General features: G+C 43.3%; 1 protein-coding gene across 2 annotated transcripts in view; it reads right to left on the bottom strand.

The window, feature by feature from the left end:
• Positions 1 to 19,722, bottom strand: part of HS1BP3 (HCLS1 binding protein 3) — a 53,993-nt gene that overhangs the window by 26,616 nt on the left and 7,655 nt on the right. For both annotated transcript variants that reach the window (XM_068183360.1, XM_068183359.1), the window contains exons 3-4: positions 10,414 to 10,621; positions 8,308 to 8,524 (exon numbers count right to left, since the gene is read on the bottom strand). In XM_068183360.1, the coding sequence (XP_068039461.1) occupies positions 8,308 to 8,524; positions 10,414 to 10,621 (425 nt within the window). The remainder of the gene's footprint in view (positions 1 to 8,307; positions 8,525 to 10,413; positions 10,622 to 19,722) is intronic.

Genomic DNA, 19,722 nt, shown 5'->3' with positions numbered 1-19,722 from the left:
TAAAAAAAAGACACTTTTGATTCTGTGTAGTCATAAATTTATGCTGTAGCGTCTCTAAAGGATCTCCTGCCTCCTGCTCCTCTCTTCCTCAGTTAAGGAAGGACTTGCTGGACTTATCCTCTGCTGGATATGCCTGCAGAGCGGCTCACAGCAGCTCCTGCACACCTTCAGTGCTGCCTAGCTCTGCTACAGTTGCCTGCACCTCCTGCCAAACAGAAGGGGGAGGCAATGGGATTTCATTCCAGTTCCCTGATATTACCTGGCTCTACAGTTCTTCTGTATACAGAAAAGTGCATGTTAAGTTTTATTCCTTTAGTACATTGTAAACAATGAACCAGGGCTGTTAAAAATCTGTGAAATCTTTATTAAAAGGAGACAATATACTTTGGCAATCTGGTCAAATTCCAAGCTGGGTACTTGTATTTACATGGGTGCAATTCTCTCTGCATTTCCAGTTTAATTGAGTGTTCTTCATTTATGGTGCTGCAATGCAGTGTTGCATGAAGCAGTTAAGTCCTTGCTGCATTTTACCCCAGGTGAAGTTACATTTGTGTTCTGCTTGGAAACACCACTGGATGGTACACACAGCTGTAACACTACACAGACTAGAGAGCTATTTTCAGCCCTTTGGGCTTAGGATGATGGCATAAACACAAATTAACTATTTATAAAACCCATTAAAGTATATTCAGTGTTCTAATCAGAAAGAAAATGAAGCACATTAAAATAATTACTTAAACTCTTTCCCAGAGGATCCTCATGTTCCAGCTGTGGAAGTACTGGAATCACTCAAGCCAGTCATGACAGAAACTCACCACTGAACTTTAAGCCAGGCAATTGCTTAAAAAACCTGGGGAAATAATGACTGCATAATCTCATGGGACCAAAAATCCATCACTAGACAGGGAAATATGAATGCAGATAAGGACAATGCTGGCACAGGGAGGACTCTCACAAGTTTTCCTTAGGTCAGGGAAATGACTATTTCCAAAAGAAAAGAAAACACAGAGCAGCCAACTTTAGAGCTGTGACTTGTGTACCCACTCCAAACCTCTCTGACAGTGTGAGTGCCCTAGCTCTGATCCCAAGGTACAGTTCTTTCTGTTTGCCAGGTGCAGACATAGCAGCAACCACCTGTGCAATACAGTCTCCTGAAGGAGACCTTGTGGATAGAATATATGTCAACTACAAGTCCAGGAGTACCCAAACATCTCAGTTTTCCTGAGCATAATTCCATTCAGTCTGCCCTCCCAAAGAAAAGCCACGAGAGGAGGGCCAAGTCCTTCACACATCCAACTCGATTTCCCTGGCTGGGAAGTACAGCTAGGAAAGGGTCTCAGTTCCACCACTTGGAGCCACACAAGCCTTGGTAGAGTTATCTCAAGAGAAAAGGTTTCTGCCACTCAGAAGACATAACACAGAATGAATATGGATGATTCTGTGAGATCCAGCAGCTAAACATGGTTTCATTTTCTGTTGTTTTGTTTTTAGTCATAGTGTAACAATTTTCCATTTTTTTCTTTCAATCACCCTCAACCTCCCATTTGTGGGGGCACAGCAAGATTTTCAGTAAGGAAACACATTGGAAGGTGCTCTCAGGAGATGGGATTGGTGGCAGAAAAGAAAGGAAAGCCGTCTGCATAGGAAACACCACTCACAAAGCACCTATAAAAACAAAACTGTTCAGGAGACAAATTGAATTCCTGCAAGGAGAGCATCCCTGCCAACCTACTTTACTCCCTAGACACTCAGTTAAAACAATCCCAAGGAGAGGCTACAAGGTTGCCCCTAAAAAAGGTTGAGACCAGAAAATTTATGAAAAATGAGGCAGGCTTATCCTCTAACTGGGTAGATAATACAGAATTTTTGCTCCTTTCTCTTTTTCTCTCTTTGATGGAGAAGAACACTATACCAGACTATTATCTTTGGTTTTCAGAAAAATTTCATCTGTCAAGACCAATGGGGTTGTTTACTGGATGTTGTGAGTTGCCAATCTGACAGCAGCTGGATTGGAATTGTGACAAATACTTGTGTCACTTGGCAAAGTGATGGTAAAACATGCCTTGCAACCTAAGCTTGTGACTCAACAACTGACAGAAAATAGAGATCTGCCTGTTTAAATCTCTGAAGGCTTCACAGCTCTGAGCACAGACACACACACTGCTAGGAAAACAAAGCTCTATTTTCCCATTCATTGTTTTGACTATCTGAATTTTGTTAAAGAAAAAATAACCTGTATCTTCACTCTTTTTTGATGTTTTGACACTTTCACCCTCTTTTAGCTGACTGGGACCAACAGACAAGCTGTTTTTATGCTGTGTATAAATCCTACTGGATTCAGAGAGGAAGGCAGACACGTACCTGGCTGGACCAAAAGGCAGCTGTGAATTTGTGAGTGGCAGAGGAGCAGGATGCCTGAGGAGTGGCAGGAATACAACCCTGCCAGCCAAGGACCAGAAGGCACAGCAGCTGAACACACATTTTGACAAGTTTGCTCCAGACCATCTGTCCAGCAGACAGCAGCTGTGCTACAACACCACTCCAGCCTGCAGAAATTTTCTTCTTTGGAGGGGAAAATCCATGAGCAAGTACGCTACCCTCACCTATTACAGCTCTGGGCACTCCATCAATAAAACCACTTAGAAAGATGCTAAATGCAGGATTCCCCTTAAGCTGATTTCTGCCTCTTCATCAGCCACTCTCAGCTGCCCAAGGTTTCTGGCAGAGGAAGCAAGATCAAATGTTGCCACTCATTTCTTCCCCAAAGACAAAAGGCTGAGACCATTCTAGGCTCTTCTGCCACAACAGGGAAGAGGAAAGGAAAGGGAGCACTGGGATCAAGAACTCGGGAGTCAAGCTCTAGCCTGAATGCCATGAAGGGGCTGGGAAACACGAAGGTGTAGGATGCAACCCAGAAACAACTGTTGTCTTGTGTGCCAACCTACCTCCTCCTGCAGCCTGCCTGGCTCTGCAGGCTCTGGCAAGGCCAGGGCTGGCTCCTGGCTGTTCATTCCCTGCCAATCTACTGCTCCAAGCCATCACCTACTTCATCTGCAGCCAGGAAAAGCACTGAGTGCCTTAATAATCTCCTTACCAACTAAACCCAGCAACACCAAACCTCTAGCACTGGAGGTGCTTGAGCTTGACCCCAGCAACAACCAGCTACAAAGATTTAGAAAAACCCTGGAGAAGCTGCCCACACGTCAGCCCTCACCAGCCCCGGCCCTTCCTAACTATTGTCAGGACTCAGCTGTATCTGTGTTTAAACACAACAGATGCAAAGCTTCCACCTACCCACGTGTCTCTATTCTTCAGGAAAGGCACAAATTTGGATGAGGAGAAGTCATAAGGAAATCCTCTGAAACAATAGTAAAGGCACAGAGTCAAGACAGAAACTCTCCAAGACCCATGATGAGATAGAAGAACTCTTGCCTAGGGAATTCTCACCTCTGTGCAGTTTGCCAGGAAAAACCTATGCCTGGGGAAATATATGCTGTCACTGAAAGATTTAGGGAGGCAAAGGAAAAAGGACGGAAGGGAGGAACCCTGTGTGGAGGAGAGGCTCCTACAAGGGCTGCAGAGCTGATGAAGACAGGAAAAAAAAGCTCAGGAAAAGGTGGGTTCTCCAAAAGTGGTGAACAAATATTACCTCAGAAGGTAATTGCAGCTGAAGAAATGCATGCACTGAAAGGGCTGCTGCATGTTTTAACCCATGAGGCAGCCACACTCCTTTTGCAGAGTTCCTGCTGCTTTGTTCAGAGGAGCTGGTTCACAGTCATTTTAATCAGCTGTTGAGTGTTTTTGGAATGAACTGATTACAAGTATTAAACTCAGCTGTTGTGACTACAAAGTGGGAGGAGAGGGATGTTAAAGCTCTTGGTTTCAAAATATAAACAGTAAAAGTCTGTATTTCACCTACAGAGGAAGAAGACAAAACCCAATTCAGTTACTGTTATGTGTTTTTAACTTGCTTTAAGAAGAACACCTGGAAATGTGAACTTGTTCTTGCTTGGATTAAGCATCCAAACTGGATGCCTGACTTGTCTACAGAAAACCAAGCCCTAGGGTAGCTTGAGGGCAGAGTGGAGCAAAGATGGCAGCAGGCAGAAAGCTCTGTGGGTAGAGGAACATGGGGCCATACTGTTTTTTTGAGTAATTCCTTCACAGCCTGGGCCTGAGCACAGGAGCTCGGTCAACAATTCAAGCTGTTAGAACATCCCCTGGTACCCCCGGCATGGGACAACCTGCCTTCTCCCAGACCATCCCAATCACAGCCCAGGAGGCAGCACAGGCCAGCAGGCACTTGCAGTGGGGATTCTGGACACAGCCAACCTCACTGAGAGGACAGGAGAATGTCATGGTATAGGCACGGCCAGACACTGCCAAGTCAGCCCCGGCCAAGGGCCCCTGGCACGGCTGAGCACTGCTGCTGCTCTGGATCCCTGCTGCACACAGCTCCCCTCACTCCATGCCAACCTCCCCTAAACCACTGGCAAATCACACCTTTTTCCATTGTGGAATTTTCAACAGTACCATCAAGTTCAGGTGAATAGCTCGTCCAAATTGTGCTTCTCTTCCATGCCTTGTCCTTCAGAGGATCAGACTCTTTCAGATTCATTGCTTATTTCAGATTCATTGCTTCTTTCATTCCTAAAGGCATGCCAGTTGGAGAACTCCCTGAAACTGAGACTAGCCACATGATATTATTTTGCAATGTATAAGGAAAATCCCCTAAAACATTGTTAAAAGATGCTGCACCTTTAAAAACTCTGATACCAAAGCACCATGGTAGCCTACTAAGGATTTAAAAATATGTATCTGCAAATAGTGAGCTCTATGGATTTAAAGAAGAGTGATAAAGAGTGGTGACAAAGCTAAGTCAATATACCTAATATTGTCCCTACAATGGGCAGTTAATTATGTATCTGATTTCCTACTTATAAGGAATTCAAGCATTTTAACAAAGAACTATTACAATGATTGCCGCTTAAGAGCAAAAAAAAAAAGAAAAAAACCCCAAACCCAAGAGATGCACCTTTAAAAAAATGCTGTGAGAGCTTTACAGTGACAAGTCACTGTATACTTAAAGTGCTAAGAAAAGTTAAATAGAGCTAAAAGTGTGCCACTGCTACAAAAGTGAGTACACTATTATTCATTGCCTTATGCACAGCTGATATCAAAGGATAGTCTTACTCTGATTTAGGAGTGATTTTTCCTACAGGACCTGAATATTCTGTCCAAAGCTGAAAAGATTTCTACAAATGTCCAGGAAAACTTGCAGAGCAATTGGTGGCAGTACACTGGAGTACCAATACTCCAAACTATCAAGAAAGGCAGAGGGTGAAGAGAAGAAAACATATTTTAGTGAATTTCAATACTGCATCCTACAAATATAAGTTAATATTGAGCACCTTCTATTCTAGGAAGAACCAGGCTTCTGTGATAAAAAAATATAAAGGAGAAAGCATGTTAAAAGATGAAAACTTAATCAGAAGTATGTACTGTTTTTGACATGTTCCTGCTTTGGACAGCAAAACCCCAAGTCTTTCTGTTGTTATGAATCCCAGAATCACCCTGCTAACACAGACAGAAAGCATTGAGGCATAAGAACCATACAACAGAGAAACACAAAGTTTGTAGATCATCATTAATACCCACAAAAGATGAAGAGCTGAACTGGCAAGTGAGTTTGCCCACCTGACATCAAAGAGCCATCAGACACAGCCCTGAAAGCGAGGCAGAGAATCAGCACCACTGCCTGTCTCTTCCAGGCAAAAGGAACCAGGCCATTATGAGCTTCTGCCTGGATGAACACCAGCAATACAAAACCAGATAAAAAAGGCCCTAGCTTAGCATTTTACCCCCAAGGCCCGATATTTAACTGGATATTGGGTGGTTCAGCAGCACAGCAGCAGTGCTGGGCCAAATCCAATTCACAGCCTTCTGGCCCAGGAGGAGAAGTTGTTACCAAATGAAGCATGCTGACAGCATATGGAGGCCTGTGCTACTGGAGCAGTTTCATCCTCATCCAGAAAGCAAAAAACCTGTAAGATTATGCCAAACACATGATTCAATTTAGGTTGGAGCTCTGCTGCTCAAAGCACTCTGGACACCACTACACAAAACAGACTGGCTTGTTTCAGTGCTGACTCTACAGCTTTCCAAAGGTTTTGCAGAGAGAAAAGGAGCATGGAGTTTTTTTTCCCCTTTTTAACCTGAATTTACTAGGCACTAGGGGACAATTTACTACTAAACACATTTATCTATCTGCTTCACCTCCCATTTATTCATTCTCATGCCAAAGTAACTTCAAGCACATGTGAAGCACTAAAGCTGTAGGGCTTCAGCTCCCTCTTCAAAGCACGAAAGTACCAAACATTTAAACAGGCATAGAAGACACCCTAAAATGTCCCCTGAGAACTGCCTGTCCACTGACCACTAAGCTCCTGCCTTTGGCCTCTCACCTAGACACCTCTTACTAGATAGCTCAGAGCTGGGATACAGTGCTGATGTACAATCTAATCTCCATTGATGTGAGCTGAAAATAACTTCCATGGAAGCAGGATGAGTTACAGGAGAACAGAGACAATGAAAAATCCACCTCAGAATTCTTGTTTCCACTTCCATGTTCCTGCCCCAACACTGTACATGTGAGAGTCACAGAAACAATAATAAATAGATATGGAGATTTCTTTTATAGATAGCCAGCCACTGCTTTAGAGTGAAAAACATCTGACTGCATAACTGCTGCTGCAGAGCTGCAGCTCTGTCCCAGTGAAGACCATACTTCTTATATAAATGAAGTTATTTTGATTCAGTAAGAATTCTGTACTTGGAAGGAATTGAAGCAATAAACTAAATGAGGATTAAATACCAGATCTTGTCATCCTTCAGTGCATTAGAAGACCAAAATAATCAAGATTTTCAAATGCTATGTCAAGCTGTGCAGAGGAGAAAAGCAAAATTCTTGCTTGCTTTGGCATAGCAAGCCCTTTACAGCTTCCATTTGTTGTAAGTTGGAAAATATAACATTGCATTTGCTAACCCAATAGATCATTTTCCAATCCAAAAAAGGACAGCTGCTTTTGTAAAAATACAAACTAAGGACCATTTTGTGGGAAGTATTACTTTATCTAACTTCTCCTTGCAAATAGTTATTTAAATTTTTAAACTCTCCTTAAACAAAAGAATAATTTTGATGCTGAGTAATTCAGCACATTTTGTCAAAAGAGTAATAGTTAATGTTTTCTGGTGATCTTTTTCTGGTGAATCTTTTCTGATTTAAAGGATTAAATACTTCAAGTAAAAAGGACAATATCTGGGCATCCACGATTACATATGATTATAATAGCAGGAGGAAAGTCCAAATAGTGCTTCCAGTCCTATTCATCTTATTTTACCAAACTTTGTGTAGGAGACTCCAGTTTAGACCTAGAGTTAATGATCCCCCAGAAATTATTTAATGCCACTGGGGAACACCAAGAGAGGGGTCTGGCTTGTTACTCTCAGTTACTGCTTACTGCTATGCAGAAGCATTTTGAAAGCACAGTCTAGATCCAAGACAACATTCAGTAGTGGCTGGTGACTCTGGGTGGCTGAAACCATCCAGTTGGGTCAGTCAGTGCTTACTGAAGACCATGAACAGCTACACCTTCTTCACTTGGACATCTAAAGCCTGAGACACCCTAAAATGTAGTTGATCCCAGCACAGAAAAAACTTAATTTGCTTCCAGACTTTAGTAGTTAGAAATCAGTTTGGAATTCAGTGTGAAATTCCATCTTGAAGTGAAGAAAGTAACTGACTGAAAATTACTGGACAGGTAAACACACCCAGATACTAGGAAGCTTTGACCCAATTACTGTTTCTCAAGCTGTAACTACTTGTGCCTTAGTGGCATTTAGCATGTCACACATTCAGACAATGGAAAAAGGAAAGAAAAGTCACAAGTCAGCTCCAAAGCAGTTCCAGACACTGTAATCAGAGTGTCCTGTGTACTCCAGAAGGCACATCCACTGGATTCTGGAGGGCTGATGCTTTGTGCTGGAACCCTGCAGTGCCCAGCAAAGTACCTTCTGTAGCTGGGACTGCTACCAAGGCACTCATGATGTCCCTGTCACTTCAGTGTCCTGAGGAATGCACTGAAAAGGCACTATAAAGTCTCTTCCCTCTGTCAAAGCACCTCATTCATGAACTGCAGAGGCCTGTCCTCCCCTGTGAAATTCAGCGATGTGGGGACAGTGACATACAACAGCCTTATACAGAAAGGCTGAAGTCTAAATACCTAATTTACAGGATTTTAGCCATACCTGATTATACCAAGAGGGTCTAAAACTTCCTCTTCTTCCTCATCTCCCTCTTCTTTTTTCTCTCCCTTTTTGACATTTTCCACTGATAAAAACTGTGAGATTAAGTCAGGTGTCTTCTCCTCTTTGAAAAAATCCAATGCCTCATTTTCTTCTTCTTTCTCCCTGTCATGAGGCGTGTTTTTACCCTTGAAGTCAACAGCACTGGAAGATTTTGTTCCTGCAAAACACAGTAATGGAGGCAAAACTGAGCATACGAGATAACAACTACAGGTTTTTTATACCTTGCACTTGTTCCTGAGAGTTTTGTTTGAAGAAGGAAGGACATGATCAGCTTTTGTGAAACTGTTTCAAAACACCCCCACTGTTCTCTTTATTAACTATGTGTCATTATGTGTCTGATCTGTTTACTGATTCAAAGTAGTTAAGTAGAGAAAGATAGAGGAAATGAACTTTATCTGAGACACAGCAGCACATATCAAATCTGCTTATTTATGTTCCTTCTACAGTCAACAGAAACAATAGAATTTCCACATGGTGATTCATCCCATCCAAATGAAGTCATATGAGAAGTTTCTCTTTGAAGTGCCTGTTTCTCTTCTACTGGCTACAGAGACACTGTAAATGCTCTGCATAGATGTAGGTAGCTAACTTTCACATAGCTAGTAGAGATAAAGTCCTTTTTGATACAATTTAATTAACTTGGGCTAAAATTAGAGCATTGGACAGCATGTTTCTACAGCAGATCTTCAGTTTACACTAAAAAACGAAGGCTGAAGTTCTAACACCCTTCAGTATGCAAGATGCATCCAGCTTAGCAAATTCAGCCAACTGAAAAATAAAAGGAAGTCTTCTCACCATACTTGTTACATGCAAAGGCCAGAAGAATGAGGAGAAAATGGTTCCTTGTTGTCAAGTTTCTGGATGTCCAGTGAAGCAATTTAAAATAATGACACCAGCTAAAAAAAAGGCTACTGAAAACTGTGATGGTTAAAATTCAAGGTTACACCATTTTGACTGTTGAAGTAACATGGCATGGGAGACTCTTCTCACCTAGCTTTTCATGTCTGCATCTGCCAAATCAAGGTAAGACTTACATTATTCTAAGGCAAATTCTGATATCCCATTACTTGCACCCAATCTGCCCACAGAATGAAGTCCAGTCTAGTTTAGCTATAGATGTGCACCATGGTTAGGTTAACCAGCATGCAAAGATCAATCAACAACAATTCTGAAATCTCTGTGCAAGGGGTCTGCTTTCAAGAGAATACTGCCCACGGAGAAAAAGCTCAAACAAAAACCTTACTACCTGGATCTTGCCATGCATTAAAGCAGCTTTGCCCCTTTGACTTTAGGAAGCTCCCAGTTTCATGGAACTAATCTGGCCACACCCGACACTTCTGCAAAATGGCTGTTTAAACTTGCTAGCTTCTTGCAACTTCACTTACTTAAAAGTAACCCTCCACTAAGAAACCTACACAGCACCAGCCTGGAGAATTCCCTGCTCAGCAGCTCTCAGCTGCATTAACAGCAGAGAACTCATATGTTCCACTCATTCTGTAATTCTCTCCTATGCCCAAGGGACATAAAAAAGGAACTGTATGAATCACTAGACAAGACAACAAGAGCTGGACATAAGGCTAAGAAAAAAATTAAAATAAACTAAAAAGAAAAAAAAAGTTAGCCAGAAATTGTGTTCAACAAATAAAGAATCTGTCTTCCATTTAAACCAGACAAAACATGGAAGAGTTGCTCACTCAGGGAGACCCTGCACTGTCCCTTTAGGATCATCTCCCCACTGACAACATAGGTCTATTTAACGTTCTAAACTTTTATGTTCTGAAGCACAGCAGGCAATCAGAGACAGGCTAGCACAATGCTTGCTTTGAAGGTACCTAGCAACATCTCTGAATGAGGCAGATGTCCACTGAGAGGAGGGAAATACACTAGCAAACATGACTGTGCAGCACTGTAAATGCACATGAGGATATTTTCAGTGACAGTCTTTATTCTGGCACTCTCTAGTTTTTGGCTGCCTGAGTCAAGAACTTAACACTTCCAAGAAGCACATTCATGGGAGAGAGGACACTCACATCATCTTTTAGTTACCTAAAAATTCCAGTAACTCAGGACTCGTTGCTAGATCCTCATCTTTGGAGATGAATTTCATTATATCATTGAACATAGCTCTTCGTTCAGAGATGTCAGATTCCCCCACGAAGAGAACTTTTCTAGGCAGGAGTGGAAGAGAAACCTGTGGGTACCGTGCTGTCAGTCTCTGGTAGAGCTCCTCAATCTCGCTGTACTTCTTGGAAACCTGCAATGAAAATGTGTTGCCTGGGTTTATTTCCTTACAGGTGAGGCAGGACCAGGAAAGCAGCAGTGAAGTGCTGTGAAACATTAACTGTGGAAGTGGAAAACCATGTATTAGCAAGGAGCTTTACACATGGCCTAGCAAAAGCCTGTTATGTACCTGGTGAATCCTCAAGCATTGTTGCTAGTCTTCTAAATCTGTTATTAAAAATCCACTGCTTGATGGAATTAAAGTTCATTGCCAGAATCCATTTGTCTGACTCATCAGCTAATGAAATACTGTGAAGGTCACTGCACCAAATACTTTTCTGACAGCAGGAATCCTTGTCTACTAAAGGTGATGCCCAGTCCTGAGAGACAGAAGGGGAGAAAAGCCCTGCCTGGTATGGTGGAGAAAGCTGCCCATGTCTTTGCACCACTGTCCCATTCCTTCCTCCTGCTGGCTTCAGTGCCTTTGGCTGCTTAGGCCTAAAAAAACAGTCACATTTTCTTCCCTGAAGAGCACGTAACACAGAAACCAAAGGGCAAAGACCTCAGCTGACCCCTGACTATTCAGTTCATCCATGAGAAAATAAAAATCAACAACTTGGCCATGGCCTAAAAGGTTTTCATACAGGGAGAAGATGCCAGCAGTGAATGGAGTCATTCCTTCTGTGGACAAAGACAGGAAGCCTGAGGAGAAATAAGGCTCAAGATATTACAAGGAAAGCAATAGCTATGGGAATGTTGGTTAGAAAAGGTGTGACTTTTATGCCACATTAAGTATTGAATTCAGTACCTTAAACCAATACACAAAACCCAACACAAACAAAACACTATCTCTAAGTGACATTACAGATGCAATGAGGGTTACTTCCCTGCTCTGTGGTGTTACACAGATAATGTATTTGTCAAGGCCCTCCATGGATCCATAATCTACCAAACTGTTTTAATTAATACAGAGATTAAAAAACTACCAAAAGAAACAGTGCTAGTGGAGTGCATAGGGCACAGATACTCTTTTAGGGTCCAGCTCTCATCCTCCTGTAACATATGCTGCTGAACTCTAGAGGAGTGAATCCTAATTAACTCTGCAGTATGTGCAGTATTGCACATACTGAGATGGATATAAAAGATGGAGAGAATCAAGCACTACATCTTGGAATGGAGTAATGCAGAGTTCTCTCATCAACACAGTGATACAGACAGTCACCCTAACAAAAAGCACAGAAAGGACATGAGTTACAGATAAAGCAGAATCCCAACACTGCATTTATACAAGCAAACTAAACAGCATCGGGCATATTCCCAGACACTGGAACCTGAGAGCACCTTCTAGAAACCTCATTTACAGTGTCTACTGGAACCTGACAATGTCTGGCACAGTTCCTACACTCTGGGCAGCTATCATGCCCCCAGATAACTCTTCAGCCCAAGATTTGGCCCGATGGAGAGACCCCTCAGCAGCCAGTTTGGGTACTGAGGCACACTGTGGATAGTAAGGAAGTTTAATCCTGTGCATTCAGCCAGACTGTGTGAGCTGCCCTCCAGGCCAGGGAACAGGCCCTGGCAGTAACAGGCACACCTCAGCCAGTTCACTGATTCAGATGCGGGCACAAAGAGCAATAACCACCTCAGCTTTCACGCTTCCCTGCCTTTCGCAGTAATTATCAACCTAGCCAGATGATTTAGAAAAGCATTTGTATTTCAGCTGTACAATGTTCACTGTAGGTTCAGTGCCCAGTCACAAAAGGCAAGCAGCTTTGTAACAAAGATCTGAAACACAACACCCAACCTGAGTCAACAGGGGAAAGAAAAACAAGAATTTTAGACTTGTCTTGTGAAAGCAACAAAGGTTAAGTGTGAATAACACTGTGCTCCACATGCTGGATCTGAAATGCCATTCAGCAACCAGGCAATAAAGTGAGGGCAATAGAGATGCTCCAGAACATCATAATCTTCTCTTTGAAAGATAGCCAAAAAGAGAGGGGAAAGCAATTCCAGAGCTTCTGAACTGATGTACATTTTTAGTTTGCTAGGTCCCAGTAACACTCTGAGCAGGGTATGATGCCTAAGCCCCTCCCAAAAATACTATGTAAGCACAAATGTAATGGCAGTAAGGAATTCACTGGTGCTCTTTCAAAAGAATAAACATCATTACCCTCCACCCAGGAAAAGAGAATTAGGTCTGATTTGCGAAAAACATTTAACATCTAATTAATTTCAATAATAACTACCAAATTAATTTCTGAAAGCATTACAAGGCAGAATCCAATCAAGATTATGCCAAAACAGTATTTTAAAAATACTCTGACACTGAACTGAGATACACAAACTTATTTCTTTCCCCACTTAATTTTCATTCCTCCTCTATCAAAGTCTGTAAATTATTCATAAATCTCAATTTACGTCTAATTACACCACTGAACCTAAAGCAAACGCACACCCTCGCATCCCGTTGCTAATTGCGTCTTTGTGGATCTGCGTGGGCTTTGAACAACAACGCCGGGAACGCACAGTGACACGGAATACCAAGTGTGACAGCACTGGCTCCAAAGCATGCTAATGTGCTCCCAGAGCCCGCAGCACACTGTGCAGGCCATAGATATCCTGCAGTGCCGGGATGCCCTCTGCTGGAACAGCCCGCTGTACCAGCGAGCCGCCAGCCCTCCAGCCAAAACCATTCCTGCTTGCCAAGCCCAGTGCCAGCTGGGGCTCCTCAGCCCCTGTCCCTGTGCCTCCAGCCCCAGCAGCCACGGGCTCCTCGACACCCTCGCTCAGCTCTGCTGCCAGATTTACCTTGGGTTTGGTGCTGGAAATGCAGTGGTAGGGCTGGCTGAGCCCAGCAGCCCCGAGTGGTGCGCTGAGAATTGCCAAACGGTTTGGGTTAGAAGGGACCCTAAAGAACATCCTGTTCAATATGGGAGGGACACCTTCCCCTAGACCAGGCTGCTCAGAGCCCCATCCAACCTGGCCCTGAACAGTTCCAGGGATGGGGCAGTCACAGCTTATCTGTGTAACCTATGCCAGTGGCTCAGCACCCTCACAGTCAAGAATTTTTTCCTTACATCTAATCTAAACCTTCCTTTCTTCAGTTTAAGGCCATTCCCCCTTGTAACCGGTCCCTCTCCTGCTTTCTTACAGCCCCTTCAGGTACTGGAAGGGGTCTAGTGTCATCCTGGAGCCTTCTCCAGGCTGAACAGGCTCTCTCAGTGTCCTCACAGGAGAGCTGTCCCAGCTTTTTGACCACTTCTGTACCCTTCCTCTGGATCTGTTCCAACAAGTCCATGTCTTTCCTGTACCTGGGACCACAGAGCTGGATGCAGCAGCACAGAGAGCACAGAGGCCTTACACAAGTGCCAAACAGGTTCCACACAGTGGATTTTTTCAAGCAAATCCCAGACATGATGCAGAGCATTCTCACACCTTTCTAGTCAGAAAGCACTGCTCTGCTGCAACAATTCTGGACCCTTTCAATTTGACATCCTCTGTCAATTTTCCAGGAGAAAGGTGTATCAGCATGTAACAAAATTAAATCTTGCCTTCCCTGGTTATCACTTAAAGCTCTTTGAAAAACCTTGATAGATCCTTGATGAAAATCCTATGGCCCAAAATGTCAGGATAGAAAATAAGCGCTGCTCTAAACCCCATTTTATCAATCCTATTACGAAACAAAGTTTGATTTGATTAATATTCAAATATTTTTCTTCTGCTGCCTGTAATTCCTCTAGGTCTTGATCCCGCAGTTATTCTCTCCTCCTCCATGCCTCTAACTGAACTCTGTGAACACTGTGGAGCTAAACCCCCACCACCTGTAAGTCAGGCTGAGTGCACACACTTCAAGGAGTTCTGTCAAGTCACAATATCAAAGGCTCAATCTGCTTCACTTCAAAAGAGTTAATCATGCAAATACAGCAAAGCATGTGCACATTTGCCAGGTCAAGACCTTATTTGCCTGTAACAATTAACATCCAACACAGAACTTAAAAGACAGACAGGGATAGGCTGAATGGGTTTTTTTTTTTCACTGGGAACAAATAAATAAGTTGAATGTGATCAAGTATAGCTAGAAGGTTAAGAAAACCACCATGAAGTTCAAAGTGAAAGTCTGAAGTTTGCTACTAATCCCTCAAATCTCATGCATGTGCCTTGCCCCCCTCTTCCCAAGGGCCTCACACAGGAAAGTACACACCGGAATGGCTGCAGGATACGAGCCTGGGACTCACAGTTGTGTGCAGAATTTGATCCCACTCAGTATTAATGCTATTTAATGCCTCCTTTCCCTTCAAAGCTCCTTTTACTGCCCCATTTGTGACCTCAAACTTGTCTTCATATGCTTTGTATCTACCGCAAGGATTTCTACAAAATGGAGATCATAGAGCTAACTCAAGCCCTTTGCCAGCCAGTGCACACCAACAAAGAGCACGCTTGATTTTACAGTATTTCGTGAAAACGGGGGCTACAGTGACTTTTCTTTCTATAAAGCCCGCTTCTTAACACTGTCAGAAAAGGGAGATCCAGCATCTCTGTCCTTTAAATCAACCACTAGCTTTGGGTACAGGAATCAAAAGCATCCCTTCTCCCAGGCAGCACAACCCAAGCTTTCACTTGGAAACTCTCAATTCAAGCCATACCAGAATTAATGTTGCTTGGTGACCCCATGGGTATGCATTATGGTAGATTTTAATTATATGACCACATGCTGTTCTCCTCATCTGTTTTGCCTAGCAGAGGAGCAAGAACTCTAATATTTCTTTTTAATCAGCATGAATCCTTAGTGGCTCCTGAACCTATTGCTACACTGGGTGTGAATTTTTTTCACGCCTCCCTCACATCACAGAAGCCATAAGGTGAAGGAATTTATCCTCACAACATGCCTGTATGGTCAGGAAAAAGCAACTCCAATGCACAGATTTTGAGGCCCCAAAAAAAAAAAAGAAGGCCAATATATGCAAAAAGACAATGATGAAAACATCAATGAATACACACCCACGTACTCATACACTCCCTCATTTTAAGAGAGGAAGACAGTTCTATAGTAAATGCCTCCCTAAATTGTGCTATGCCTGTCAAACACCAGTAGTTATTTGTTCAGCTTTGAAAAAGAAAAAACATCACTAACAAATAACTTGTAAAGAAGAATCAAAATCGGTGCAGATACAAAGAGAAGGCACTAAAGCTGGGTGGATTTTTAATAAGGCTGGGAAGGGAGAAGTTAATTGCTAAAAAAGCTAAGGTGTGGCTGGAAGAAATGCCTTTAAGAAAAGCAAAGCCTTTTCTTTTTATTACAGAAAATGGCAAATCTACAGGCAATAATTAAATATCACCTTGGTAGCAGTACCAAAGAGAAAACCAATTTCCCTCTTTCGATAGTACAAGAGTATTCTGACTTTTAAAAGAAATGCAACTGATTTTTCCTTTAATTACCAAATATAACATTAAGGTTGTGCAGTTCTACAACCCATTTGCCCTATTTTACAATTAGCATTTTTTTTAAATTAAAAAATCCCTCCACTTTCTAATAATTTAGAATGCCATCACAGAAGTGAATTTCTCCTGTTAATGCTTCACAAACATTTTAATTAGAGATGCCATGATACTGATTTTGCATAGTCCTGTTAAGCTGGGGAATAGGGCACTCTGTATTGCTTAGACCCACAGTAAAGGCTTCACAGGTCTGATCTGAAGTCTCTTTTTGGTGTTCATCTGGTTTTTGTCATAGGGCCTTAACACATCTGTCGATCTTGACAGGACAAGAGGACAGACCCTCAAGCTGCACCAGGAAAGGTTCAGGCTGGATATCAGAAATAATTTCTTCAAGGAAATGGTTGTTAAACATTGGAATGGACTACCCATGGAAGCGCTGGAGTTACCATTCCTGGAGGTGTTCGAGAAACGTCTGCACATGGCACTTGGTGCTCTAGAGTAGTTGACAAGGTGGTGATCCATCAAAAGCTGGGTCAATGACCTTAAAGGCTGTTTCCCACCCAAATGATCCTATGATTCGATCCTGGAGACCACAGCTAGCTTAGAGGATGCTTCTGCCTTGCTCACCATCCTTTCCCAGGGAAAAGAGGAGCCGCTGGAGCTGCTGGTTCCTGCTGCCCAGCTCTGGCTGGACGGAGGACAGGGTGGGAGCGGCCACTCCTCTGAGGCCTCAGGGGCAGCAACAGGGCAAGGAGGAGCCAAAAAACACAGACCTGGCTCCCCAGCTGGCCAAAACAGAGACAATCTGAAAACTGGTATCCAGAGACAAGGAAAATCCTACCATGCCTGCCTGCCTTCTCTAACCTACGTGTCACCTCAGCGCTGTGACACTGGCTCCTTCCTCCAATTTGATAGTTTCAAAAAGAGCAAAAAAATATGTCCCCTCTCCCATTTTGCCCGTTCTGCTCCAGAAGCGGCACACAGTAGTTTCTTCTTCCTCCTTCAGATGTCTCGTCTCACTGTGCTCTGATACAAATTTGATGTGTTTGATCTGCTGCCCATGCTGCCTTGTTCTTCTCTGCTGTTCCTCAGGTACCCAGCTCTCTTACACTTCACTGCAAACTCTGGGGAAGGATCACAGCTCTTGTTCGTGCTGCTCCAGTATCCAGCAGAACAGGGCACTGCACAGACACTCTGGGGCAGCCACAGGATTGGTACTTCCCTCCAGGTTAAGCCATCTGCCTACGCGCATGAGGTGTCATCTCCCAAGATAGATATTGGTAAAATGACATTTTGGTGAAATGTGACTGAAGCTCAACTCGCCTGAACATAGGCAGCCAGTGGCACCTTGGATGCTGCACCATATTCTCCTTGCTGTTTCAGGGCAGTGCCAATGCCTTTATGTCCTTTGTCACTCCTGCCAGCCCTGCGCACACACCTACGGTAATTTAGGGTTTCTTAAATGGTACAAGACATTTATGTTATGCAAAGTGGGTTCCCCCACCCCAGAGATGCTCAGCTACATCCTTTTCAACAGCACTGCACCGATGGGGATGGAAGTTTAGAAAGCCAAACAGACATCTGCAGATTGTTCTGCCCAGAAAAAAGCATCCCATGCTACGTGAGATGCTTTGGGGTATCCAAAGGGCTTGTGTGCAGCAGGTTAATACCACACAAGATCTATGGGAAACCCACAACTTCTGAAGGCCAGTTAGAAAATCCCAGAGCACCTCAGAGTGCACACAGTGATTTGTGTACAACTCTACTGACCCTCAAGCATTTCAGCCTGGAGTTGAAGCCCCCCACTACAGCTGTTTACAATGTAGATACTTTCCCCTTATGGTCAAAGGAGAGAGAGAGAGAGACATTTCCAGAGGATGAGTCACATCATTCCCCTCCTCCCCACTGACCATATAAGCATGGACACACTCAGATTAAAATATCCAACTTAGAGAGAGATAAGTTACGACAGGTGAATCCCTCTGTTCCTTCCAGTAATACATACAGACAAGACTCATTGGAATGAATCAATGGAAAGCATCCATCCTCAACCTCCCAGCTCACGGTTTTAAATTACTCTCACACAACAAACTATATAATATATCACATTTAGTCAGCTGAAAAAAATGTAACTGATGAAATAAATGTTATTCTCGTCAGGCTCCACCAGTTTTCTTCTTCATGAAGAATGAAATGTCAGGAGGCCTCACCAGAGGAGAAATCAGGAAGGTTCATTTCACTTGAGAAGAGCAACTGAGTGCTGAAAATCTTCCCAGAAAGAGACATGGTAACAGACAATGCCAGCAAGCAGAGGGGCCACAGTACAAAATCTGTTTCTCCTCTTTATAGACAAGCTGATTTTATCAACTTGTTCTTAAATTATGCAAAATGAAGTTAGATGACAACAACCCAGTTTAACACCTCAGGTGTAGCCAGATTCTTTCTTCCACAGAGCTGTGTGGACAAATTACATAATATAAGCAGGCCTTGCTGCATGAAAAAAAGCAACTGCACATCCTCTTCTCTTATCTGCCTATGTCTGGCCCTTCCCTGCCCTAAAAGAAACTTTAATGATACTGTGCAAGTCACTGGCTCAAGGAACGGGTGTAAATCAGTACTGAATAACAAGCCCCAAAATACTCATTTTTAGCCAGGAGCAGTTCCTCAGCTGACGTTATGGAATAGCCACAAGACACTGGCACACAAAAGGAAACACTGCAGGAGCAAGAACAAGCTGTCACGGATGAGGAGGGTGGAGAGAACAGACTCCTATGCCATCATTGCTGCTTTTACCGTAGTTATATATAGCACAAGGTGTAGAATAAATGCAGGGGATCTCACTTGTTGTAAAGCATTTCTTTACAACACTGCCAGATGTTTATCTGCGAAACAGATTGTTTAAATAGGCTTTTATCAACTATCTTCTATGAAGTTTCAGTTACACTACAGGTCATGGTCCACCAGGTAACCACATACATCACTCTGAAATTACAGTTACTGCCAAAACATCAGAAAATAAGAGCAGAAAAGAGCAGATGATCACAGCATGCAACAGGGTGTGTCCCCTTATGGTCAATGGACTGAGAAATGCACTTTTTGGGAGTGGTTCAGCAGGCAGCTAAAGAAGATCAAACAGAATACCCTAAATGCACCTTTTCCCATCAGCTTGACAGACAGTCCCATGGAAAACAGCTTAAGTGGATGTGCACTGTACGTACACAGCCTGTGGTAACTGGGAGTGGGGCTGCAGCTGAGCCTCATCCCCAGTGGGCTACAACTGTGAAAAGCAGGTGAGTAGCATTGACAGCAATGAGCCATGGAGTGCCAAGGTGCACTGAGCAACCACGGAAGAGAACAGGGCACACAGGTGCAATGTATGAATGACAGGGGGTATAAAGGCTGAGCTACAGAACAAGAAGAGCAGACATGTGAAGCCTTCTGAGGGGGTTTGTATTACTCTTTATGGGTGGATGCTGGAAGTCTTCTGGAGTGGTATGGTGTTACTCTATGTGGGCTGAAGCTTTCTGGTCTTGTATGATGATACTCTGTGGATTGTAGCTATCTCAACAGCAGCATATGTTGACCCTGACATGATTCTGAGGTGATTTGGGCAGGTGACTGCAGATCCAAGAGCATTAAGATGGTGGAGCCAGGTGGACCAGGAGCCTGGGAACTGAGCAGGCAGACTAAGGACCTGAG

This window comes from Anomalospiza imberbis, chromosome 3 (assembly GCF_031753505.1).
Source record: "Anomalospiza imberbis isolate Cuckoo-Finch-1a 21T00152 chromosome 3, ASM3175350v1, whole genome shotgun sequence".
Taxonomy (NCBI): domain Eukaryota; kingdom Metazoa; phylum Chordata; class Aves; order Passeriformes; family Viduidae; genus Anomalospiza; species Anomalospiza imberbis.
The sequence above is the reverse complement of the archived record's forward strand: the minus strand, read 5'-3'. Positions and strand labels throughout refer to the sequence as shown.